The 27,681-nt window shown below is 37.2% G+C and overlaps 1 protein-coding gene across 1 annotated transcript in view; it reads left to right on the top strand.

Annotated features, from left to right (window-relative positions):
- The window catches only part of LOC104073635 (dystonin-like), a gene marked incomplete at its 3' end in the record, with an annotated part of 59,654 nt that overhangs the window by 9,825 nt on the left and 22,148 nt on the right, over window positions 1-27,681 (top strand). The window contains 12 exon segments of the mRNA XM_009573482.1: window positions 9,061-9,195; window positions 11,765-11,853; window positions 12,547-12,682; window positions 13,765-18,090; window positions 18,093-19,370; window positions 19,586-19,732; window positions 19,891-20,106; window positions 20,290-20,436; window positions 21,432-21,665; window positions 23,013-23,165; window positions 25,208-25,441; window positions 25,727-25,993. Coding sequence (XP_009571777.1) covers window positions 9,061-9,195; window positions 11,765-11,853; window positions 12,547-12,682; window positions 13,765-18,090; window positions 18,093-19,370; window positions 19,586-19,732; window positions 19,891-20,106; window positions 20,290-20,436; window positions 21,432-21,665; window positions 23,013-23,165; window positions 25,208-25,441; window positions 25,727-25,993 — 7,362 coding nt within the window.

Genomic DNA, 27,681 nt, shown 5'->3' with positions numbered 1-27,681 from the left:
TACTCCAAAAACTGGAAAGCATGCCCTGGATATCAGCCCTTACAAGCAGCAACATTTTTCACCAAGAACTCATTTTGAATGTCAGCGTAAAGAACATTGCTTTACAGAAGGTAATAGCCATAATACTTTAAACTCTGAAGACAGAGAATTTAAAGTGTGTGGTGAAAAAGGTAACTCTTTCTCAGGTGTAAGGGATGCAACACCTTTAGAGAAAGTTGCATCCTCTTTCAGAGAGCTGGCAGCACACAATGGAGGTGAAAAAACAAAGTTAAATTTGCAATCTGTGAGCAATCCTGGCATTTCTGGTAGTGTCGAAAGCGATACAAACAAACTGCACAGAGCATCTCTGGATAAAAATTACTTCATAGCAGAAAATGAAATCCCAGAAAAAACAAATTTAAATCCAAATGAAGCCAAGAGTACAATGCAAGAAATTTTGACTGTTTCTTCAGGAAATATTTCAGAGACTCAGTATGCAGCAAAAGTCTCTGAATCTTATCCATTAGATTTTGAAGTGTCACCAGTGCAGAGTGATCCAAGTTTAGGTATGGAATTGTTAGGAAATACTGGTGATTTAAATGCAAATATAGCCCCCTCAGAAATTATTTCTGGAGGAGAGGATTATTTTCCATTATCAGAACATGGATTAGCAAAAAAGCTTTTGAGTCATGATGAGGAAGTAAGTGGGAAGAAAATATCACAGGGTAAAATTCGTGGTTTGGACAACATAAATGTAAGTGGGGAGAAGCAGAGTGGAGAAGACAAGTTAGAACAGGGTCAGAAATTTAAAGGTTTATTGCTAGTTGCAGAAATGGACAGTGGAGATAAGGGTCATAGCACAAAGGTACCTGGAAAAAACGCTGAGCTCCAGAAACCATTCTGTGAAAAAACAGGGAAAAAAGCCTCACTTGAAAAAAAAGAAAAGCAAAAAAAAAGAAACTATGATAATGCAGAGAAAAAGAGCACAACTATTATTAAGGTACCAGAGTTTTTATGCAATGCAAATGAAACAGTTAATTTAAGAATGATTCTAAACCAATCTAAATCAACATTTGAATCTCAAAATATGTCAAGGTCAAGTGATTTAAAGTTGATTGAACATAATTTAAACAATGAATATGCTAATGATATTCATTACTTTGCATTTTGAGATGCTTACATTTTTTTAAGTTCTTATAAATTTATTTTTGTTTATTTTGTATTACTATCTAATTACCATCCTTTTCTATACCCAGCTGATGCTCAGCCATGTCGATTAGAAATAATGAAAACTAACAAGATATAGTTTGTGACTGTATCTGTTTTTAGTTCTTCTTTTTCAAGCATAATACATTAGATTTTGTGTCTATGGGAGCATAAAAGGAGATCTGATAAGAAACCAATTTAAATGTTTTTTATCCATTGGGGTCTGTTCAAAATTGTGACATGGGAAATATGGAGAGAAACTGAAGAAGCTGCCTTTGCATTAGCCTTTTAGGAAATAAGTTTCATATATCATATGCAAAATCAAGTAAATCTGGTAAATTTGAACTAAACCAACTTTTTGTTTATTTGAAAATGTTGCTCTAATTACCCTTCATGCCATGTTTGTATGATCATAGGAATATAGGTGTGTTCTTACCTCATGTTAGGTCATATTTGGTAACTAACACCATGATAGTGCTAATGAAAACAAGGTATGTATGGTTTCAACCATATTATTGATGGTGAATACACATCTTACATGAGTTTCCCTTGATCTGCCAACATACGGAGACTATTAGCTGACTGGTTTTCACTATGATTTTCCTAATTACCATGTTTATATTTCTAACTGTGTCTACACTGCAGAGCAGCTGTGCTCTTACCAGTGCCCCAGCTGAGCCAGCTGGAGGCATTGGGACTGTGGAGCACACTATGGAGCGTAAAAGTACTGGGTTTAGATACTTCTCTTCCTGCAGCTGATGTGTCTTGGCTCTACCTCTAGACACCATTTCTTTTCTTGGAGGGGATTTCCAAACTTCTCTTGTGTTATTTGTGCTTGCAAACATAAAATCCTTCTTCCAATTTCTACTGAACTGATCCAGAAATGGTAGGCCACTTCCTCCTTGGGAATTCTTACACATAGTGTTTGGCTCACTGTTTGCTGTACCTATTTGTTTGGAGAAAAAGCATATGCAAGCTGTTGTTTGACGCTGCTTACTACTAAGAGGCATCTGACTGAAGTGAGAGGCTTCAGGACTTCTTCGCTTTGTGGATGTCTTTATGAAGGGTTTCATATTTGGGTAATGGTAACTTCCTGAAGCTTACTGTATCAAGAGAAGGTGATGGTGGTGGGAACTGCTTGTCCTACTTTCTGGACATATCTTATATATCTGAGTAAGTATTTTCCACGCTGCTTTTCAAAGAGCCTAACATGTTTCATTTGCTGTGTTACAAAAGGTACGTTCCAACTTATCCTGTTCTTTTACAGATTTTAAAGAATAAGGAAGAATCAGTGCGTGAGGCATATTCAGATCTAATGGCACAGCAAAATAGCACAATTGATGAGAACAGAAAACTCATGGGAAAGGTAAAAACACTTGAGGAGATGTTGGAGGATATGAAGAAACAAAAATTCCAAGTGGAACAGGAGCTCCCTAGAGTGAGGGAAGCTGCAGAAAAAGAGCGGAAGAAGCAGCAGAAGGATATGGAAGAGATCTGTCTTCAGAAGACCAAGGCGGAGCAGGAGGCAAAACAGTGTCGTATAGATCTAGAAAGTATAGAGAAAGAGAAAGCAGATGCAGAGCAGGAGTTGGAGTGTGTAAGGCAGCTCATTTTTCAGGCAGAGACTCAAAGGAGTATACTGGAAGAAAACCTCCGTGCTTTTCGAAATCAAATAGAAGAAAGCACCTTTACCAGAAGAAACCTTGAAGAGCATCTAAGAAGAAAAGATACTAATCTTCACGATTTAGAGCAACAAAAAAAAAACTTAATGCAGGAGCTGAAGAAAAAAACAGAGGGAGAGGAGAAACTTATGAAACTGATAAAGCAAATGGAACAAGATCTTGAATTTAAAGGGAATCGATCAGAAATAAAACTGCAAGAAAAAGAGAAAACTGAAGCCAGAAGGAAGGTTGTTGAAGGCAGGTACTCTGTAACTAGAGAAACTTCCCTGCCAACTTTCATGGCTGGGCAAGGCAGCCAGTGTAGGACTGATTCTGAAATTATGAGTTTCCAGAAGAAACAAGAAGCCAAAAAAGTAGAAGAGCTTAAACAGAAGATAGATGAGCTAACCCTTGCTAACAAAAAAGCTGATAAAACTATTAAAGACCTGAAATATGAACTGAATGAAATTGAGCTTCAGAAATCATCAACAGAAGAAAAGTCTCGTTTATTAAAAGAAAAACTAGATAAAGTCAATAGTGAACTTAAATGCCTAAAAATTAAGTTGGAGGAAAAAGACCAAGTAGAGCAGGGATATTTGCAACAGTTGAAAGAACTGGACAAGCAGCTACATAGAACTACAGGTAAAGCTGAAGAGGTGATGCAAGAAGCTATAGATCTTAAGAAAATTAAGATGAACTATCAGGAGGAGCTGAAATCTGTTCAGCAAGAAAAGATGCAGCTAAAAAAAGAAGTAGAGGAATTAACTAGATCACAGACAAAAACTGAAATCACTATCAAACGTTTAAATTCACAAATCAGTTCTCTTCAAAAAGAGAAGTTGGCAGCTGAACACAGAACACAGTCATGCCAAGGTGAAGCAAATAATCTTCAGGACCAATATAAGAAAATTCAAGAACAGTTGCTTCAAAAAACAAAAGTGGAGAAAGAAAACCAGCAGGAAATTCAGATGCTGAAGCATGAATTAGCCAAAAGTAATCAGGCGTCAGAAGCATTGAAACGAAAGATAGAGGACCTTAATAAATGGAATACTGAAACAAAACTACTGATGAAGCAAATTCAATCTGAATCAGAGAAGATGACTTTGGAAAAACAAAGTATTCAGAGGAAAAATGATGCATTAAAAGCCCTAGCAGATGGTTTCAAAGAGCAACTGCGTGCAACAAATGAACAATTGCACAAGCAAACAATAATTGAGCAAGAATTCATATGTAAAATCAAAAGCCTAGAAGTTGATCTAGCAAAAACAAAAGACTTGGCTAGTGAATATAAACAAAAATGTGATAAACAAAGTGCTTCCACCCTAACCATTGACCGGGAAGTTAAAAATCTAAATGCCCAAATGAATGCTCTAACTATGGAAAAGAGGGTGAATGAGCAGAAGGTACAACTACAACAAGCTCATATACAAGAGCTAAGTAGTAAATTAAAAAAATTACAGGATGAACTCCATCAGAAGACTCTGGATGAACAAATGGCACGCAAGAAGATGATTCTGTTTCAGGAAGAATCCATTAAGTTTAAACACTCTGCAGAGGAATTCAGGAAAAAAGTTGAAAAATTGCTGGAATCCCATAGCATCACAGAAAAGGACATTTCTGGTATAAAACTAGATAGCAGGAAAAGCATATGGCTGAGGAAAACATCATGTTGTACAAGATGCAAATGGAAGATCTGCAAGAAAGGCTTAAAAAATGTCATGAACAACTACAGCAAGGGAAGCAGGCTGAAATGGACTGTCACCAGAAGTGCAGGAAACTTGAGGAAGAATTGGAAGTGCAGAAGCGCACAGTTGAGAGCTTGAAACAGAAGATGGACCTGCAGGTCAAGGAGAGTGAACACAGGTTTCTTTTGTTTCAGAATGAAGTTCAGCAAAATAATAAACTCCAAGATTCTGGATTGATATTGAGCTGTGAGAGAAGAGGGAATGATTTCAATTACCTGAGTGGCACCACAGCCAGAGAATTTGAACAGCTTCCTCCACATGCAAAACCTAGCTCACCTTTGTTAAGGCAGAAACAGGAGAGACCAGGTTTTAAATCTGATCAAATAGAAGAAAATACATTATACGTGAGTGCTGATGATACAATACCGAGAGGGGTGCAGTTCCAGATGTCAAGAATAAACCAATCACTAGAAGAAGATGCAAGCCCGCAATCTTTTACAGAGTTTGTTTCTCAGACGAGTACGCAGTTCCAGATAACTTTTGATAAAGCAAGCCAAATCCCTGGAACATCTGAGAGGGACAAATTGAGAAACAGGAACCTACACAGTTCCAGACAAACTATTAGACATGGGGAAGACATGAAACATGAATTAGGAGTGGTAAAACTGCATCCCTTGGAGGTACACACTACGTTTTGTGAGGGTTTGCCTTCCTAGTGCTGGTTTTTACTATTCTATTTTTTTCTGTTTGTTTGTTTTTAGTTATGCTTTATCACTATTCTGCATTCTCGCTAATGTTTCTTATGTTCTTACCTTGGTGAAGGGACCCTCTTCATTCTTACATGACACAAAAAGCTTTTAATTAGACCTTTGTAGCAGGTTTGTTAATATCTAAGAAACGCATTATTTTAAAAGTTTGTATTGGAAATAGGAATTCACATACACCATTGTATCATTATTGGTCAAAATAAGCTTTGATTAATGGCACTAAGTTCATATAGTACCAAACGAGTTATTGTTGCTTAGTCGACTCATATTTCTGTTACTGAATAAATATTTGAAATGGCAAATGCACTTTAAAACTCTAGCTATCTATATTTCTCTGTTGTCCAATGCTAGTAGCAGTTCTCCTTTCCGACTTGCATTCAAGTTCTCCCTTTTGTTTCTCTGGTGGTGGATTTAGGAGTGAATTATGTACGGCATAGTTCTGCAGATGTATTTCTCACTGTGTCAAAAAATTCCTGTTTACAGATAGTGAAGAACAAGCAGTATGACATGCATGTTGAAGTCACAACATTAAACCAAGAAAATGACAAGACTTTTGGTAATGAAGAGAGAATGTTTGAGGGATACAAAACATCCGAAGGGTTTAGGAGAGAAGACTTTGCAAAGATGAGCTCTTTCTTAGGGGAAGAGATTTTGAAAACTCTTGATGATGCTACTCAGTTGGAATATTTTACAGAGGAATATGATGATATTAAATTTCAAGGTCTCCGACATGATGTAACTGCCAGACAGTTGACTGAAGTTAAACTTTTAGACAGGTTTACGGTTGAGCAGCTCCGTTCAGGGCAGAAGACTATTGATGAGGTTCAGAAAAGTCTTGAAAAATTTTTAACCAAACCTACAGCTATAGCTGGGCTGTACCTTGAATCCAGCAAAGAGATACTCTCTTTTGCTTTTGCAGCAAAGAGAGGAATCATAGGAAAAGCATTGGCATTAGCATTTTTAGAGGCCCAGGCAGCTACTGGTTTCATCATTGATCCCACAACAGGTCAGAAATTCCCTGTTGATGATGCAGTTGTTAGAGGGCTTGCAGGTAATGAATTCAAGAGTAGACTGCTTGAGGCAGAGAAAGCTGTTTTGGGCTATTGCTGTTCTGGGAAAGTGATCTCTGTGTATCAGGCTATGGAAGCTCGACTCTTAGAACGACAAAAAGGTAAAAATATCCTTGAGGCTCAAATTGCAAGTGGGGGGGTCATTGATCCTGTAAGAAGTGTTCGTGTACCTCCAGAAACTGCTGTGCAGCTTGGCTTGCTTAATAACACAATTATAAAATTCTTGCATGAACCTTCTAGTAATGCAAAATGTTTTTGCAATCCAAATAACCGAAAAGCTATGTACTACTGTGATTTGCTGAAAATGTGCTTGTTCAGCGTAAGCAGTAAATGCTTTCTGCTTCCAGTTGGTGAAAGGAAAATAAGCAGCCCGTCAGCAGGGAAGAGTCATAAAATTTCTGTAGTAGACATCAAAACAGGAGCTGAAATGACTTCATATGAGGCTTATCAAAAAAATTGTGTTGATAAAGCTACGTATCTGGAGCTTTCCAAACAGGAATTTGATTGGAAGGAGTCTACGTGTTTTGACTCTGATGGGAATTCTTTTCTTTTGCTTACAGATCTTAAAACTGGTGTACAGTTTAATATCGAGGAGACCTTAAATCAGGGTAGAATTGGCAGAGCATTAGTCAGTAAATATAAGGAGGGTTTAATCACAGCTAATGAGTTTGGTGATATTTTAATTAGCAGTTCACAGCCAAATAAAGATTTAAACAGTCCTATTGCAGGGTTCTGGCTTTCTGAAACCAATGAGAGAATTCCAGTTTTAAAAGCCTCACGCAAAAACTTGGTAGATAGAGTTACTGCCCTCCGGTGTCTTGAAGCTCAGGTTAGTACAGGAGGCATAATTGATCCATTTACTGGGAAAAAGTACAGTGTTTCAGAAGCTTTGCAAAGGGAGTTAATCGATGATGGTTGTGCGAAGCAAATCCAGCAGTGTGAACTCATCTTTACTGGGATCATTCACCCTGTAAGGAACACAGTTATGTCAGCTGTTGAAGCCATGCACATAAATGCTGTAGACAAAGAAATGGGTATGCGCTGCCTGCAGTATCAGTACTTGACTGGTGGGTTGATAGATCCAAAGTCTCATTCCAGATTAACAATGGAAGATGCAATTAAGAATGGTATTATTGATGCTGTCACAGCTACAAAGATGAAAGATGAAAAATTGTATGTTAAAGTTTTAACATGCCCCAAAACGAAGAAGAAGTTAACGTACAAAGAAGCTTTAGAGACAGCTGTTTTTGATTGCCACACTGGGCTGCGATTGTTAGAAGCAGCTCAGGCCACGAAAATGGGGATTTCCAGTCTTTACTATAATTCGTAATGGAACAAAGATGATAGTACTCATTTTCGGGGCCTGCTTTAAAACCCATTCAAGTCAAGGAAAAGATCTATGATAGCCTTTATGGAAAATCATAAATGGTGTTTTCTAATGTAATCATGAGTTGCTGTAAAACTAATTAGTACAAACCACTAATTAGTATAAACCACTAAAACTGGAATTACTTGTTACAAAGTTGAAATTTATAGATAAACTTAGGCAGATTCATAATTTCAAAATGCAAACTGTGTGTTCAGTCTTTACTTGAAGACCTTGTCTGACATGTAGGTAGTGTAAATCAGAAGTTATACTGAGGTTGGTGAAGTTAACATTAGTGCAAAATGGGTAGATTTAGATGAGACAAGAATCAGATTCTTATATTAAAAATTGAAAGGGATTGCCCATTTTGCAAATGAAGACAGTGCAGTATTTCATGTGACCTGATACTTAATTTAATATTACAAATCAGTTTGCAGATATAATTTATTTTACAAAAGTGGCAATAAAGTATGCAAGAGTTAAATCTGCAGTCCAGTAAACACATATGCATAAGTAATTCTTCTCACACTGGTATTTCATTAATTTTAATGGGCTACTTACATCCCAATTTTTTCTCGCACTTCAGGTAACATTTTTTTTTTTAGAATTGTTTTCATGCTCTAATAAGCAAATGAATTATAATTACATATAAAATTAAAAAAAAAAATCCATTGAAATAAAATGTCTTCATTTTTACATGTGATACATGGAAGGGCTTAAGCGTGTTTTCTAAGTATTGATAAATTTCAAACTACAACAAATTGTACTACCATAAAAAGAAATATATCTTCATGTGCAGAAAAAGATGAAATGTCTCAGTATTTTACTTTTATTGTTCTTGCTTCTGTAGACATAAAAGCAGTGTATTCTTCCTAATTGTAATTTAGTAATCCCTGTGCATAGATTGCAAAATACTGATATCCTATGCTGGCTGTACATATCCACACCTGAGGGTAATGCAAAGGCAGCAATTCAAAGATACTTTATATGCAAATGTTGTTTAGATTTTATCTGCTGAGTAATAGCTGGGAAGCTGTGCTTTTTCTTAATATCAATCATTTTATAATGAATGTATATGTGTATGAATAAGCACCGTAATGATAATTACAAATCATTCGAGGAATTATTTTGTTAATGTCTGTAATTATGTGGCATTTTTGTTCCTACATCAAAGTGTCATAGTAATGCATGTGGTGATAAATAAAAAGAAATCACTTTAAATGATAATACTGCCATTGTGGTAGAATTGTGTTTCTAAGGACGTTCATGTTAAATATTCCAACAATTTACATTTACATGTTTTTTACAATTCGCAATGCTCATCAGAAGTCAATGGAAGAAGAAAAGAAGGAACATGTTGAAAAAGCTGGGGATTTACTGAAATGGGTGTCAAACCTCAGCAAGACACTCAGCAAAGAAGAAGGAGAAAAGGCTGAAAAGACAGATTTGCCTAAGCAGCAGGTACACAGAAGTCTTTTGGTAAAATACCACTTAATCTTTTTAGCTTTCTGTGTTGATTAAAATGAGAAGATATTCCATAAATACTTTTTTTCCTCCGAATCGCCATCCACATTTAACTAAAGATGTAATTTCACATTTGGTTGTGAGTGGAGGGTTGGGTATATGAACACCAATGTTTAGGGACACAAACGTGTTACTCAGGAGGAAGTGCAAGCTGCTTTTTACAGGCCTGGCGTGTGACATATTCTGACACTGCAGAATGTCAGTTTAGAGAAACTAGACCCTGCAGACCATAACTCAGCCTTTGCAGAGGGACAGTGCATCCTGGTAGGACGGCACTTTGTAGATCTGCCCCCTTGTCCTGAAATAGTTCAGTGAATGAGTCTGGTAACTTCTACCCTGGCACCAGGAAGGAGAGAGTGGGCAGGCGGGGCCGGAGGGCCAGGTTTTTTTTTATTTGCTGTTAAAAAGTTAGTTTGAGGGGTCCTCTTATGGGATAGTCAAAACTGCTGTCTTAGGGAATACAGCAGGTGTTGACTGAGCCCCCTTTATTATCACACTAGACCGCAGGCTGCTGCAGTGGCCCATCTTGCCACCTTTGTATTTAACAGGTACATTGTCGTTGTGTACAGTTGTAACTCTGACCATAAATTGCCATCTGTGAAGTTTCCTATCATTTCTAACAGCTTCCCTGCTAGGCTTGTCCCACAAAATAGCTTACTGACACCTAAAAAGATTTCAGTAGGTGAAGGTCTACCTGCACAGTGACCAGCAGAGAGATGGAGCAGTATCTTTTCCACATCCCTCGGTACAGGGCTGGATGTGTGGTCATGCTAACACGATTTTGGCCCTCCTGGCAGCCTGTTCCTGCTTTTTTATTTTGGTCACGCATGCTGGTGCTGGTTAGAGCCACTGGAGCAGCGTGTGCATAAATCAAGCTTGCTGTCGGGCAGGTCGGCAGTCCTGCAAGTCCCAATGGCCACTGGTCCCAGCACACTGCTTGTTCTTAGGGGACCAGTGCTAGTTCTGTTACTGAGTTTGTCCCTATATCTGTAGGAAGAAGTAAGCTTGTATTGATTTGAGCATATTGATTAGTAAATCACTAATAGTTAGGATCAGGATTTCCAAAAACACTCAACACTGGTCTTTTTCTGCCCTTGTTAATGACAATAGTGCAAACCTTTGTCAGCGTTGGGCCAGCACTCAACTCCTTAGAGCATCTCAGCTTACCACAGCACCTATGGCTGGCATCTTCCCTGTCCAGCCTGAGCCCTCAGCGAGTAACCTGTGAGTTAGCCGCCTCGGCTTCCTTCAGCCTGTGGGAGATGGCCTTTGCCAAGGGTGTTTCCTTCCCTCGTGAAACAGCCCGGTGAGGTAGCGTCACCTTTCAGAGGTGCCTGGTTTTGTGTCTCCACTGACTAGCACAGGTGCCTTGACAAGTTTTGTAGGAACATGTAGACCAGTGATTTGATAGCTAATGTTAGCTGAAATACATTTCACACAGTGGTTTGGGATTGCTGTGGGGTGTAGCCGTGGAGCGGGTGGAGAAGCTGGTGCCAGTAGTGACAGGGCACACACAGCAGCCGCAGTGATGCCAGTTCCCTGAGCAAAGTGGAGCTCATGACCCGACCTGCTACTTCAGCCTGCTCACATCGCCACCTTGTGTAGTGCATTCAGTGCTTGCTCTCTTGGTTTCTCTCCAAGCAGCAGAAGTGGTGGGATTGTGGCTTGCTGGCGGTGATTGCAAAGGGAGCCTCTGTGCAAGACCCTGTTCAGGCCCTTTTGACGCGATGCACACAGGGACAGAATTGGTTGTGTCCAGACCCAGGTGAATGCAGGGCCCACTTGCTAGAGCTCTCTTAGCACCGACATTGAACATATCTTGGGCTTGCTAATGAACTCCTAGACTCCTCTTTGATACTTCGCCTTTATTTATCCAAAATGAGTGCTTTTCTCTGAAGAGACTGCAGGCAGTTTCTCTGAAAAGTTAAAAGATTAAATTTCAGAAGTTCCTCTGCTAGAACAAGAGCTTTAGTGGAGATGACACAGAAACGATAGGGAGAATATTAAAAAGTAATTCATTTTTTCTGAGTGTCTGATATTGCATTTGTCTCCATCATTGAAAATCATGAAGATTTGTGGCCTTCTGATATGTTTTTTTAAAAAGTTGTTATCTCTCATCTTGGTGAGCAACTTCTTGAACATGACCATTGTACACATACCTTTGTAAAGCTGCTTTGAACTGTGCCAACTATAATAAGTGGTTTTAAATGAATGGTTAATTTTCGAACAAATAACATTTTAAAATGAATTCCCTTTGTCTCATCCAATAGTTTTCTAATATGAACAGCTTATTTAACCAAAAGGCATAGCACAACGACTTATCCATGTATAAATGATACAATTCCATAGTAAATAATATCGCTCTAAGAATAGCCGGTATTTAAAGAAAAAAAATCAAGTTCTTATACTATTAAGTTTAGTCAGAGATAGAAATACTATGTTGTTTGTTTTCCTTTTTATGTATGTGCATAGTTAAGTCTTGAACACAGTTTTTTTTATTTTTCAGATTTCCCTGGATGAAATGTCAACCAAGAAAGAACAAATAGCTGAAGCTCTGCAGACTACTCAGTCATTTTTAGCTAAGCACAGTGACAAGTATGCCATGTTTTATTTTTGAAATCATGTAAATTAATTGAATTGGTATATACTGTTTGCTTAAAAAGAAATCATATCCTCATCTTACAGTTCCAACTACATTTCAAGTACAAATGTGTCAGTTTTTTTCTTTAATTTTATAATTTTGTCTTCCCATTTGGGGAAGCTTGATGCAGTTTTGTTTAATTCAAGAATTTGGCTAGGTTTATATACCTCTGGTCAGCTTAAAAAACATTAGATAATTTTCATTTGAAGTCAAAATAATTAACAAATTAGTAGCAAATTAGTACTTGAACTATATGTCACAAGTTTGTTTCATCTGCGTCTGAAATCAGACTGTTTAAGATATTAAATTGCTGAGATATCTCATGACTTCTTGCTAGCTATGTTAGCTGTCTGGACTGGTAATCAGTAGACAAAGGCACATGCAAATATTAAATGCTTTAGTGATAATTCAGATGCTTTAGTGACAATTCATTATTTAGTGATAATTAATGTAGCTTCTTTTCCTGAATGACTGTAAAAGCAGATTGTAGCTTTCTTGAACATCCTCATAATGAGGCTATATTTTTTTCAGACTACTTTTACCAATTTCCCCCCACCTTTTTAAGTAAAGGTAAGCAGATCACTCCCTGCAGGTTACAAACTACTCAAAGAGATCTCCTTCTTCCATTTTTCTTTTTTTCTTAATAGAATGACAGATGAAGAGAGAAATGAAATGGAAAAGCAAGTCAGATCCCTCCAGGAGAGCTACAGCTTGTTATCCAGTGAGGCTTTGAAGCAGCTGCAGGAATCACAGTATCTGGGTGATGAAAAGATGGAAGAAAAGGTAACAAGAGTGAAACTTACCTTTCAGTCTCTTCTGAGATTTACTGCATGGTTTTGGAACCACATGTGATCCGTAAAAGAAGCAGCTGCAATTAACAGTGTGTAAAGGAACTTGAGATTTAATTGACTGAAGGTTTTGTGTATTTGCTATGGAATACTGTGTGTGACCTGTGCATATGAACATTCTGCTCATCAGGTTTTTTGTGAAGAGTCTTAATAATGTGTGCCTTGCATGAAGAAAGATAAACAAATCATTCATCTCTTAACTCTTCTCTTAAAAGCCATTCTTTGACTGCTAGATAGGTCTGTATTTCTGCTGCAAAAATGACACCATAAAATAACACCTTAATCTCTCCCATATATCACTCAGGAGTGTCCTAGAAGAGATCTACTTTCAGATTTTTTTAAACTTTATCTGGATATGAAAATGGGAGCACATAATGTGATTAGCTCTGAGACACTACAAATACATTTGTTAATGGATCTTAATCTTAAATACGGAATTCCCAAAAATTATTTTGCAAATGAGTGTTCTCATATAAACGGAGAGGCAGTGTCTGTGTAATTAGTTCAAATAATGTTGCCAAACTGACTTCATGCTTCCCATGCAAAGTAAATGCAATATTTGGTGCTAGAGTATCTGATTCCGTATTGTTGAGTGTATATACAGAAGTGCTGTATGCTGTAAACATGAATAGCATGGTTGTTTTGAATCACATACTATTTCCGAATATTCTAACCTTTCACAGACATTTAGAGCATGAAAATTTGCCTTTCAGGTATATGTTCTATTTGCTCACTCTGCAATCATTTCTTCTATTGTCTTTCACTAACCCTATTTATATATGCAAAGCATAGGTTTTCAATTCACAGATGCATGTTGATTTTAAATCTTTTATCACATCGTGTGCTGTTGAATGACTGACATAGATCATTTGCGCATTTGAGCTGCTAACACTCACAACATTCCTCCAGGCCTGGTAAGTACATGTTTCTATGCTTATCACGCATTCAAAATCAAAAGAAAATTTAAAATATACAGTCTGAAAATAGTGATAGCTTTTCTTTTATATTCCTTTTTAGGTGAATAAAGTCATTGCTGGTGTCATTGACCAAACGACTGGAGAAGTCCTTTCAGTCTTTCAGTCTATTTTAAAAGGTTTTATTGACTATGACACTGGAATTAGATTGCTTGAGAATCAGCTGATCCTTTCTGGAATCATTTCTCCAGAATTAGGATTATGTTATGACTTGGAAGAAGCTAAAGCTCATGCCTTAATTGATGAGCAGATTCTGTTGCAGTTGCAGGAATTAAATAATGCAAAGAAGCTTATTTCAGAATCATCATTATCAAATCTTCCAGTTGTATCAGCTTTAGAACAAGGTCTAATTTCAGAACCTTTGGCTATTAAAATTCTTGAGAATCAGCTTTCAAGTGGGCACTTGATTTTGCCATCTACTGGAGAAAACCTGACTTTGCAGAATGCTTTCCAGAGAAACCTGATTTCTCCGCCATTATATACAAAGCTTCTGGAAAGACAAGACACATGTAAAGATCTCATAGATCCCAACTGTGGTGAGAGGATTTCCCTTGAACAGATGATTCGTAGAAGCATAATACATGAAGAAGGGTTAAGACTCCTACCTGTGAAACCACAAGAAAGAGGTAGAATCACATTCAAATGTGGAAGGAAGATAACTATTTTGAGGGCAGCCCATGAAGGACTCATCGATCGGGAAACAATGTTCAGGCTGCTGGGTGCTCAGTTAATGTCTGGAGGTATAATTGACCCTGACTCCGGGAAGCGAATGACTGTGGAAGAGGCCATGAGACAAGGGATGATAGATCAGGACACTGCTTGTGGGATCCTCACACATCAGGTTCAGACTGGTGGAATACTTTGTCCAAATTCAGGACAACGCTTGACTGTTGATGAAGCTGTACAATGCAACTTAATATCATCTACCAGTGCACTGCTGGTATTAGAAGCACAAAGAGGCTTTGTTGGACTAATTTGGCCTCACACTGGTGAAATATTCCCCATATCAACTTCTTTGCATGAAGAGATGATAACAAATGAGCTGGCATTCAAAATACTAAATGATAGACAGAAAATAGCTGCACTTTACATTCCAGAAACTTGTGAAATAGTCAGTCTAGATAAGGCTGCACAATCAGGGATAATAGATATCAATACTGTATCTGTTTTGACCAATGTGACTTTACCAGATAAAATGCCTAATGTAGAAGAATTAGAGTCGCCTTGTAAAAATGCTGCAAAATGGTTAACGATGTATGAATTCCTGCCATCTGTATTTCATGATTGTGAGGAGGAACGTGAAACTACTGGCAGAGAAGACCCTGTATGTCATAATTTGGATCAAGCTAAGAAATTATTCATAGCTTATCTGATGGTAAATAGTTATATGGATGCAAACACTGGAGGAAGACTTTTATTATATGATGGACAACTGCAAGAAGCCATCAATATGTTGCTGGAAGGTGATGGTGCTGCGTACAATGCCGATGTGTCAGAAATGGAGTTTAATAACAAATACATAAGCTCAAAAGAAATTAACCTAAAGTTGGCTGGCAGTATTCATTTTAATAATGTCATAGGCAGTGTTCAGGGTGATCTTTCAGGTGCTGAGAATACTTCTAATAACAGGAAATTAAATGAGTTTGAAGATTTTGGAAATTACATATCTTTACAGGGAGAAGATCTCCAAGTGTGCAGACCAGATGTTTGCAATGCTATTGGTACTGAGCAATCAGAATATACGCAGGAGATGTTGTTAACCAACCCTGCAGAACTTAGAAATGTAGTAAGTAACACTCAAAATTCCATGAAGATAAATGCACTCAGAGGTCTTCCAGAGGTTTATGAGTGGACAGAACTGCGTAAGCATAACAGTCAGAAGGCAAGTTCAGGAAACATTGAAGGATATCTTCCAAATTACTCAAATCCAAATCTTATTGAAGAGAAAGAAGAGATTTATATGGCAGACAGTATGGGTAATGAAAACAGGAATGATAAAACCTTACAAAATTCCTTGAGTGTGAATGACTTGTCAGATAATGAAACCTGGAGAGAGCTGGAAAGGTGCACAAAATACAGGCCTTGCATATTGCAAGCTGACAATAGCAGAATGGTACTGGATAACAGCAAGAAAGATGATTTTCAGAGAAGTCTTGGTTCATCCATCAGTGCAGATACTGAATATAGACTTCCAGAAGAATTGGTTAGTCGATGTGGTGACACACTACAGTTTGAAGATAATGAATATAGTGAGCAACCTTTACAGAACTACGCTGATGTATATAACAGGCCATCCCTAGAGGACTATCTTTATGTACATGGCAGGCCATCCTTGGAGGATTGTACTGATTTGCAGAGTAAGCTGTGTCTAGAAGACACTGGAGACATGCGCTGCAGGCCGTCACTGGATGGCGATACTGTTATACATGGTGGACCACCTGTGGGGGACAGTAACAGCACAGCACAAAGGCTAACAGTAGAAGAAAGCAATCTTACATTTGATAAGTTACTGCTGTGTGACAGTAGTTCTGACTCATCAGTAGAAGGGAGTGATGGCATCCCACAGTTTGAAAGTAACTGCTTGCAGCATGAACGTGGTGAGGTAGCCCCTGAAGATGACAGCTCTCAGTTTGATGATGATGACGATGATGCCTATGAAACACCTCAGGTTGATGATGATGACAGTGATGTTTATGATACTCCACAAATTGATGACAGTGATTCTTACGACACTCCTCAAGGTGATGATGGTTTTGATACCTTGCAGTTGGGGGATGATGATACACCAGAGCCAGAATTGTCTGGAACATCAGTTCCATTAGGTTTTCTAGAGGAGAGAGGTGGTCTAATAACCCTGAGAGAAGACACCAGCTTTTTTCAAGAACTTGCAACTCATGCTGGAGAGAGTGTTCATGTAGATCTGACAGGTCTACCTGAGAGCGTAAATATAACTTCTACAAGTGTTGAAACTATGGAAAGAATCCTTGAGGAGGAAAAGAAAAGAACAGGGAGCTTTGGAGAGAAGGAGGAAAAATTGCCAGTTACTCTGGAGAGCGAAGGAATAAAGGAGGGAGGCCTTAGTTCTTTACAGAAGGTGTATGAAGCAGAAGTACGAGACAGAAATGAGGAAGATGAAATGAAAGTGGAAAGTGACTCCTATGAGGATGAATCTGAAGATACACAGGAGGAGGAAGATTATGAGGAGAATTATGATAGTTATGATGACTCTGACACTGATTCTGATAGTGATGGAGAAATGGGTATTTTTTATTCACATCATCAATGTATAAACAAAGGTGACCAGCTGTTAATTTCCTTAAGAGACATAGAAAATAGTGATGAAAATAATCAGAATATTGATGCCTGTTGCTATTCTTTAGGCCACAAGACAGGATATACTTTGCAATTCCAGTCTAACCATGAAAATGGAAAACTATCCTCAGGAAAATGTGAATCTGCATCAGATGTTTCTGAGGAAAGATGTGTTAGTTTTACATGTACAAGTGAAGAAGACAGACAGCAGGAAACAGAAGATGAATATGGGACTTGCGTCAAAAGTAAACACGTGTCACAAGATACTATTAAGCCTATTCAGTCTGAAAATACCTTTGACACTAAATGGACATCCTGTAAGAGTGAAGAAAATAATAAAACACAGCTTAAGGTTCCAAGTTCTCAGCTTCTTGATGATACTGTGACATCTGACATTAGCGTAACAGCCTTCCTAATTACAAAGCAAGCTACTGATGATGATGAAACTACTCGGACAAATTCGCTTCACTCAGAATGCTTTATTGATAGCATGAATAAAAACAATAGTACCATGCCAATGTTACGTTCAAATCATGGGCAGAGACAGAGAGAAGCAGTATTTACAGAGGAAAAAGTATTAAATGATATGGCTGGTATGGAACAACTAAAGCAAAGTTCATCCCAAATGGACAATAAATTCCTTATGGATATGCCTTATGTGAGTGATGGTGATAGTTTACTTAGTGACCGAGTACATCCACTCACCAGTTGGAAACATGGTCAAATAGGAAGAGGTTTTGAAATTCTTACAGAAAATAAAAATAGACTAAATATTAAGGAGGAATGTGATATCTTGGGGCTAAGTAAAAGTCCCATTCAGATGGAAAGCCTTGGGGAAATATTTGATGCATCAGTAAATAAAGGTGATAGAGAAACTCCTGTTTCAAGTAAAGAAAAAGTAAATGTTGATCAAGCTTTGATTGGAGGTGGTGCGAAATCAGATGAATTTAAGAGAGATTTTAACATTTCCGCTTCTTTAAAACAATCTACAACAGACATAAAAGAAGGCGGCCATTCAGAATTGGATAAAACTGAATCCTGTTGCTTTGAGGACAGGTTTTTTTTAGAGGGAAAAAAGGTGTACAGAATAAAAAGGATTTTCTGCTAAATATGGAAGAAATGCATTCAAGTGAATTTAACCCTTATTCTTTTCCCCCAACTGATACAGTAAAACCGAAGGAAATTAGCATAACTAAAGAAACGGGGAGAGTTATCTGTCAAAATACTAACAATGTTATTAAAAACTTTTCAGAAAACAAGAGCAGCAATGATAGTGGTTTTTCCCCAATAAAAGCAGATGCTTTAGGAAGTATTGAGGATGCTAAAGAATCAGGGGATGGGAGTGAAGTGTTACCTTCTGGGAGTCATACCCATACCACTGATGTTTCTTCTGCAATTCTGAGCAGCATAGGGGCTGGCTTGAATTATGGTGCCCAGAAAGAACATGAGACGCTGCAGAATACAAAGGGAGAAAATTTCACGGTCAGTGAGACTTATTCCGTTGGAAATTATTTCAAAAAACAAATGTCCATGGAGTCATTACAAGAGGAAGTGGGACCCTGCAAAGATTTTCAAGTCAAGGAACATGTTTCACAATCGCCAGAAATGTCTGACACACTAATGGAAGACTTAAAGAATATATTACGAAGGAAATTGAAAATGGGACGTGTTTACTGCAAGCAGGAGGGTGAACCCTTAAGTTACTCTGATACCAAAATTTTAATGCAAAATTTATTTACAATGGTTAGAAGCACCCAGCTTGGGATTGATACGTCTAGTGCGTCAAATCTCAAGCAAATAAGCAATGCTGTTAGAACTGCATTAATGGTCACCACACCGCGTACCGAGCCAAAAGACAGTGATGCTCTTTCATTGCTTTGGCCTGATTGCAGAAGTCCTGATCTTCTTCGTGATATTCTGAAGCAGGAATCCTGCAAGCAAAAGATGGATGATCCAGGTGAAAGGAACAGTGAAACAGATGTGAAAGCTCCTGTTACTACTTCTGAACTTCTGGAAATCTTTCAAATCTCACGTGGAGATGAAAGTACAAGCAAGTTAGAGGAGCTGCTAAGTGGTTTGCTTACGAGCTCACAGGTTGCTGGTATCACCACAGAATGTGAGGGTAAAGGCAAAGTAGGTGGGCTTTGTACTCTTCTCTCAACAGAACAATCAGAGTTTGGATCAGAAATTGCTAAAGAGAAAACATTGGCAGACGACGCAGCCGTTGATTGGAAAAGTGACCAGGAGCATGGGAAGACAGACAGCCTGTTGAAAGGCTTTACTGAGCTTGTTTTTGAAACAAAAGAAACAGTCCTGGAAGACACCCCCACTAGCATGGTAAGTAATGGCAGCTGGTATGTGATGTGTGTCCTGTGTTAAAGGAATTGCATGAATCCTTCCAAGTGCTGGAGAGAATAATTAAACTGGAAAAATGGTTGAAAAATTAAATGATAGATTTAAAATAAATTGTAATTAAAACAAAGTCTTTTATTGCTTACTTTCAAGTCTGTCCATTTGGAGAACCTTTTCTTATTGTTAAAACTCATTTTCAGGTCGATGGAGTACAGCAATGTTCAAAGTTAATAGAGAAAATGCGAGGACATTTGGCAGTGCTTCAACATATGAAAAGCCACCTACATAACCAGCAGCCTATTAGTAACAACCTGGAAATACTAAAAGATGAACTGGAACAACTAGAGGTAAGTAAAGTGTTCTTTATGCTTGTATTTCAGTGATGGGTGCTAGGAAAAGCCCTTAGATAAAGAAAGAGGCATTTCAAATACAATTAAAGTAATTCAGATTTAAATGTCTTTCTTGCTTAGTCACTTAATGCATTTTATATATATTCTCTTTGTAGTCATTTGAATCAGGACTGGCTACCTTTGCAATTATCCTAAAAAAGGACATGAAGTTGACAGAAGAATTTTTAAGGTTTTGTAACAGGGATATTCCTGACGAGAAACTTAAAGAGCTAAAGATAAGCTATGACTATTTGCAGGAAGCATTTTTGGTGGTCTGTGAAACATCTTCGAAACGAGCAAAACAAATAGTCTGTGCTGTTGACTCAGAAATGGTATGTTTTTATCAGTGTACATTTTTACCTTAGTTTTCCTCAAGGTAATTTGGCTAAAAAGAAGGCATTTGTTTTAGCTTTATTTTGTTTTATCTTAATATAAAAATACATGTATGATTTAATATGATAGAAAATGTGACTAGACTCCAGGGGCATAAATAAATATACAACTTCCCTTTCTAGTCTAAGCTTGCAGTATTACACCAGGAACTTTTAAGCAAACTGCAGAGATTTTCAGACTGGATCACAGAAAACAGTAAAATTGTGAATGACTTCATGGTGAATACTAATGATATAGAAGAGATGAAGAAAAGTTTACAGCTATTTAAAGTAAGTATTGTTTGGTGTTGGTGCTTCTGACAAACGTTGCTACTTCTTACGAATTATTAGCTAGGTTTTGTATACCTGCTCATTAACCTCTATTGCTTAAACAGACCACTAGAACTAATTACTTAAGAAGATAACTACTTGATAATCCAGTAATAAAATCTTGTTGATTTGCTTTTTCTCTTGAAAAAATTATTGATCAAGTTTGGCTTACTGAGAAAGCTGTTGGATCTGCTTACATTTGTTGCAACAAATCTGACCCTTTTTGGAAATCTAATTTATAATACCTATATTTTAGTGATTAAGATTGGATCTTTATGCATAAGGTCCAGAATCTTTACTGAAGTTTAATTACCTTCCAAATCAATTATATGTGAGAACAGAAGATGAGGAAAGATAAAAAGCCTCTTCATTACACACTCCATGAAATGAGTCATAAAAAACAAATCAGATCAAATTTTTAGTAAAGTTCATACACCTCTGTATGTAAGAATGATAAAAATGACATTATTTTACTGTGCTTTAGGAGGGTTCCAGTATGCATGGTAATGTCATAGGGGCTGCATAGTGCGTAGCTGGAAGTGGGGCTTCCCGCTGTGGAGTTATGAAGAGGAATGCTTTCAAGTAAATATTTTAACATTTCTGGGTCTTCAGACCTAGAACCTAGAAATGTTAAACCTTATCTGCCATAAATCTTCCAGAGTTGAAGGTCAGCCAGTTTTCAGACATCCAGGAGAGAGCAAAGAAACAGAGATGTTCAAGGTCATCTTATTTGTTACTTGGACATGGACTGTCCCAGAGGCAAACCGTGCACAAATTCAAATGTTGTATCTGAATGTGTCAGAATGATTCTGACAGAGAGTTTTGATTTACTGTGGCTAAACTGTCTCCCAAAATCATTTTGGAACAGGGGCTAAGAAGAGAAGGTAGTGACATATGTGTTTTATTTGCACTGAATTTGTCTTCATTGCTAGTCATTTCCTTCTCTCCATTTACAGAACAGTGCTGCAGAGCTCGGCTGTAAAAAAATGCAACTGGAGTCCACTGCGTTCGATGTTCAGTTCTTCATTTCTGAACATGCCCAAGATCTTTCTCCTCATCAGAGCAAACAGCTGCTGAGGCTCTTAAATACCACCCAGAAATCTTTTCAGGGAGTACAGGAAGCAATAATATCTCAAGTGGAAAGTTTAGAGACTCAGTTACAGGCAGCGCAAGAGCTGGGTGATAAGAAGGTTTGCCTTTCTGTGTAAATGTGTGCTGAGTGTTTTTGTCTATGGATGAGGAATTTTAATACCAGCATGCAGTATTAAGTATATTCCTATCTTCTCAATTTTACTACAGATACATTCATAGTTCTACAGAGACGATATTGATCAAGTCTGGTGAATTGTCATTTTTGTCTTTCCTTGGTATAGTCACAGAAACAGCATATTAGATTATGAACAGACACAGGTTTGGGCATTAGGATCTGTACAGCCTGAGGTAACCAGGTCTGCTCTTTCTAGCAATGAGAGAAATTTACTTGAGTTTTCTCACAGGTGTTGTTTGTTTAGCAGCTATATCAATAATTAAAGCGCTATTGATCAATGAATTTACTATCCCACCTCTGAAGACTTTCTTTACCTCTGATTTGCCAGGTCGTCTGCTTATGTGATCTTTTTCTAGATCTTTATAGTCAAAGAACCAAATTTGTTAAATCCTTGCTACCATGGCTTGTTTTGACTGAGACAGGTTAGAGGGACAAACATATGAGTAAATCAGCTAAGATATTTTGCAATTCTAGCCATGGGCACTGGGAAAGCTCTGAGTTAAGTTGGGACCGTTACCTCTTCAGCTGGCATGGCTGCAGTTGGCAAGCATAAGCAGCCTTTGCAGAGCCAAAGGAGGCTGATAAGATGCTGCAGTGTAACTGCATCTTGTTTTCTCTCACCGAAGCACTGTTAAGACTCAGAATCACCACCTCAACCCTGTTTATGCAAAACGAAAGGTGGCTGAAAGCATTCTGATGACTTTGTATTATTTTACCATTTCTTTCTACCATACTTTGTCAAAGAAACATAAAATGGAGTAAAAGAGAGGCATAGATACTTTTCTAGGACTTAGTAACAATAATGAGCTTGCATGTTTTGTTCTTTTATACTGCTTAAAAAGTCAGCATTTTCTATTCAGGTAACATTGTGCATACCAACAAGAGCTAACTCACAATCACAACTAACCTCTCTTTTGATGTCCTTTTTTCAGAATTAATAGTGTTTGTCACAGGTTTCAGCGGTTAAGAGACTGGATTTTCACTCCTGTTGTTTGGAGATTTCATCTTTCACATATGTGCATGGCCAGACTTCTATTGGGCAATTCCATCAAACATGGTCTCTTTTACTTACAACATATTTGAGGTTTATCCATAATTTCTGTATGTTCATCTTCCTCTTTGTACCACTGCTATCATGTTTACAGCATACTTTTAAGATGATTGCTTTGCAATATTGATGTTCAGAGGTAATTCCTATTAGAGTGTCTGTTAGTTGCTGAAGTGAGGACGTTTTTGTTTTATTGTTTGATTGTATTTGGCTCTAATGTAGGATGTGGCTGAACGGCAGCAGGCAAGCAAAGAGAAACTGCAGGAAATCTGTGATTTGCTTACACAGACTGAAAATCGACTCATTGGACAGCAAGAGTCTCTTGTTATTGGAGACAGCAAGGCTGAGCTAGAACAATACCAGACTAAACAGGAGGTATGCACAATTTTAGTCAGATAAGTTAAAGAAGGCTGAGTGCAGAGGAGAGTGACAAGACTCTTTTGTTGAATTACAAGACTGTCATGTGAGAGGAGAGTAAAATAGACTTGTTTGACCTACCAGAAGTAATGGCTTAATGGCGTGCATTTAAACTGCTGTCCCTGAATACACTCCAGTATGTGCCGGTGGGAGAAGAAAAACTTTCAGACTAGAAGATACTAGAAAATGTACTAGACATTACAAGAAGCACTCTTGGAGCAGGCATGAAATTTGTTATATGGATCTTTAGCTTAAGATTGTTCCTGTCAGATATGATAAAATCAAACTTGTTTATTACACTAAAATAATTTAATCAACTTTTTAACTGGTTTCAGGGAGTGCTTATTCCTTTTCACAGTATTTTGAAGAATTTTGCTGCAAGGCTTTCTCTTGCCTGAGGCTTTTCATTGCCTCACTCTTGTTTTGGTTTGAATTCTGTTTTTTCTAGTGTTGCTTGCAATATCCTTGGTGTCCTTGTGTAACAGAGCCCTCTCAGTTTGCTTGCTTTCGTATTGAGACCTTGCTTTTCAGCTGTATCCTGTCGTCTGTAAGCTTTTACTCTGTTCTGACTGATGCTAATTGAGTTTATGATAGTTAAAGGACTGAAGGACTTGGTACTACTCTTCTTCCTCCTTCTCCTAGTAGTAGTTCACTATACTGTAGAGCTCCAAATCAGGTTTAGTAATCTATAAAGGCAAAAATTTCCTTATTCATCTTGATTTGCTTTACTTATCTTCAAAATAACACACCTAGTTTGTCAAAGTTCTCCTTGTAGTCAGTGGAAGGATACAGACAACCCTGGGATACCTCTTAATATCTGTTACCTGTCTTAAGAATTTATGACCTACATGGGGTACCCATGGGAGTGAAGAACTGAGATAACATATGCTTCTTTTTTTTTTTCATCAGCTGTTTGTGACTGCCTAGCAGAGTAGTTGTTACTTGCTGACTGATTTCTTGTAGACACCATTGTAGAAGTGTGTCTCAGGAGGGGGATGGGGGCTTATGAAAGGTCTTTTATAGATCAAGTCAGAGCTTTCATCCTCAGTGAGCTGGTTGAAAAGGAGCACAGAGATCTTTGTCAGAGAGGGAGAATCTTGTCTTGATACAGTGTCCCCAGGAAAATCTTTCTAACATGCTTGCTGAAGTGTTAAAACGAGCTGCAGTTTCAACTGCCTAACTATATTCTATAACTGCTGCAAAATCTGTAGTCTAGAATGAGAATCAAATGTTTTATCTTGCAGCTTCAAGAGTGTTACAATTACTTCAGTAACTGGGTGAATGTATTCAACAGCATAATTATTGTTATAATTAAACTCCTCTCAGGTAACTGGGAGGCAGATTTTTTTATCTGACTCTATCATAGGACTAGGCAAACTGCTTTGGATAAACTAAACCTAAACATCTGTCCTGACTTAAGCATTCTTTGAAGATTGAAATATTATGGTTGATTACAATTAAAGAAAAATATTCATACGGCACTTTTGGCCTGAACAAAACCAAGAAATATGGGAAAACTTCCACCTGGGAACGATGACTACAAGTTTATAACTTATTCAGTCCCCTTGTTTTCTGTTAAGATAGTAATGGAATGGAATTTGTCAGGAGACTCACCTTACTAACTACAGTGTAGCAGATTTACTTTATATCTTGATATCTAAAAAATAAGATATATTTTCTTCTGTGTACATGGAAATAAAATATTTGAGCTGCCAAACAAAGGAAAAAGGTGGCCTCACTCTGGATAGGAGTGTAAGCCAACAGACTTGCAATTTAAAAAAAAAAAAAGACAGATTGAGCTGCAGCAACGTTGTCAGATGTTGAATTGATTTTATTTTTTTTAATAATCCTATCTGCAAGTAATGTATCATGTACTCTCCCAAGTTAAAAAGGACCAATGTGGTGCTTGCCCCTAGAACTGAGAGAGTTCCAATAAAGTTAGTTGGAAAGATCTGGTCAATAATTTGCTTACTCCTATTTGCTTTCTTTTTTCTCAAAAGGAGATACAAAAAGACATGAGAATGAGTGCCCAGACACTGGCAGAGATTGTGAAAAATACTGAAACCTTCTTGAAAGAGGATGGAGAGAAGTTGTCACAAGAGGACAAGACTATTCTTGAACAGAAACTGAATGAAGCTAAGACAAAGTGTTTGCTCCTTAGCCAGAAGGCAGAAGAGTCCAAAAAAGAACTGGATAAAGCTATGACAACAGCAATTAAGCAGGAAACAGAAAAGGTTTTTAGGCAACCATTTCATACCTTTATTCAAACTTTTTACGTGTCTTAGGGGATTAGTCTTGCAACTTATTGTTCATATACTGTGGAGAGATTAAAATCACCTTTCATTTGGGTGACTAATAAACTGTTTGCTGGTTTATTTTCTTTATAAAATAAACAGCAACGTGTATGTCAATCAAAAATTTTGTTTAATGTTAATGTATTTTAAATGGTCTGTTTGCATATGATATTTTGTAGTGCCTAAAGAAGATTTCTAAACTGAAACTGTAAAATTTCAATGTAGGTTGCAGCTATAGAACAGCTGGAAGAAAGTAAAAATACAATAGAAAATCTCTTGGATTGGTTATCAAATGTGGATAAAGAAGCGGAGCATGGCCGGAAATTTAAGCAGGTGATAGAACAGAATGGAACACACTTTGAAGAGGGAGATGTGAAGACTTTGGAAGGAGAGGAGGATGATGTCAATGGTTTTTTTGACATTGAAACTCAGGTGGATGGACTAGTAAAAAGCACAGAAGATAATCTGAACCAGCAGTATCAGAAAGTCAAGGTACTGTTACTGGGTTTATTCAACATTTAGGTGCTAAATGTGTCAGTCCTCATTCAACATGAGTAAATTCAATCTCATCTTTTTTGTCATAGACTTTGGAACAGGAACTAGGCAGTTAGTGATATACAGTGGTAGGAATTTCAGTAGTTAGTATGTATTGCAAATTTGTCACTTTTTCACTGTTACTGTGGTTGTTTCCTGCAAAGTAAGAAAAAGGACATATTCTACAAGGTAAACGTTGAGAATCCTGATGGTGAGTCTATCCTTAATTTTTATAGTGAGAATTTAATGCAGGTAAATAAAATGCAAAAAGCAGCAACATAAATTTATACCCTTTATATGACTTTTTCAAAAATCTTTGTAGTAGCCAAATGATTCAACCCCCTGCAATTCCCTGTGAACACTGATTACCAAGAGCTGCAAATAATAGTTTGCTGAAATGATAATCTTCATTCACTGTAACTTTAACACATGGGCAAAGTACTATTTGAAGGCTTCAGAAGGATGAGTTACAAAAAACCACAGCACAGAATTTTAAAAATAGATTTTCCAGGTAAGACAATTGGAAGCATTTAAAATAATAAGAGCTCAGTTTTATGGCTTTTGTTGACTTACAGTTGAACAACCAAGAACTTTTTTAGGTGTGGTTTGATGGACATGTTGATGAAAATGATAATGTTGATAGCTAATACTATTTTTGTTTTCCTTTCTTATTAAAAAAAAAAAAAAGAGAAAATGAGATAATTTGGTTTTGTGTACATAATGTTTTTACTTCCACTTTTTTGACAGCTCTTTTCTGCACCTAATGCCCACAGGATAATTGCCCACTGTACTCATGGAAGAAAAGCATACCAGTCTATTTTACATAGGTGTTTTATATTGGAATACAGGACCTTCAAGAATGGAGATTTTTTGAAAGAATCTATTTGAAATATGGATTTTATTTGGCATACAGTTCTAGTTCCTATGACTTACTGGTTTTTTTATGAGATTGAAACAATTTACATGCATAGAATGTGTCTCAATTTTTAATGTCAAAAGGACCCGTTTTATGACCAAGTATATTTGATAAGAATCACTGGTCTTGAAATTGAAAAATCAAATTCAAAAAATTGGATAATAATGTTTGTCACTCAGTATAAGAAGAAAGTGTCTGTATTCTTTTTAATGTTTGATGCTTTCACTCCTTTTGGTTTGGCTCTTGAAATGGTAGTTACAATTTATGTAACAGGAAATGGAACAGTTTTGATTTGGAAAGTTGCCTACCTTTGAATGCTTTATTTGATAAATCTATTTTGAGACAGGGAATTGGGAAAATTTTGTTACACTAAGCACGCTACCCTAAAAGTTAAGAAATAAGCAAATAATTTTTATTAGGAAAAAAATTAAGAGAATGGTAATGTCTAGTTTTACTACACAGAGTTGTCTTTGAGAAGTACAGGGCAAAGTGTTTGTGTTGATATGCATCCTAGTATTTCTGAGTTCCAGTGATATTTGAAGACTCCCATTTGGTTGTGGCCTGTATATCTGGCTAAAATTACCACTGGATGTTTCATAAAATTTTGAAACTGCACAGAAATATGATGACGAGGAGTCATGCTTTCACTTAAATTACTCACAAAATGTTTTTTAATAAATAATACGAAAATTAGAAAAGCTTTTTATCATTTTGATGGACTTTGTTTTAC

The sequence above is a fragment of the Fulmarus glacialis genome, unplaced genomic scaffold, assembly GCF_000690835.1.
Source record: "Fulmarus glacialis isolate BGI_N327 unplaced genomic scaffold, ASM69083v1 scaffold23632, whole genome shotgun sequence".
Lineage (NCBI taxonomy): Eukaryota > Metazoa > Chordata > Aves > Procellariiformes > Procellariidae > Fulmarus > Fulmarus glacialis.
The sequence above is the reverse complement of the archived record's forward strand: the minus strand, read 5'-3'. Positions and strand labels throughout refer to the sequence as shown.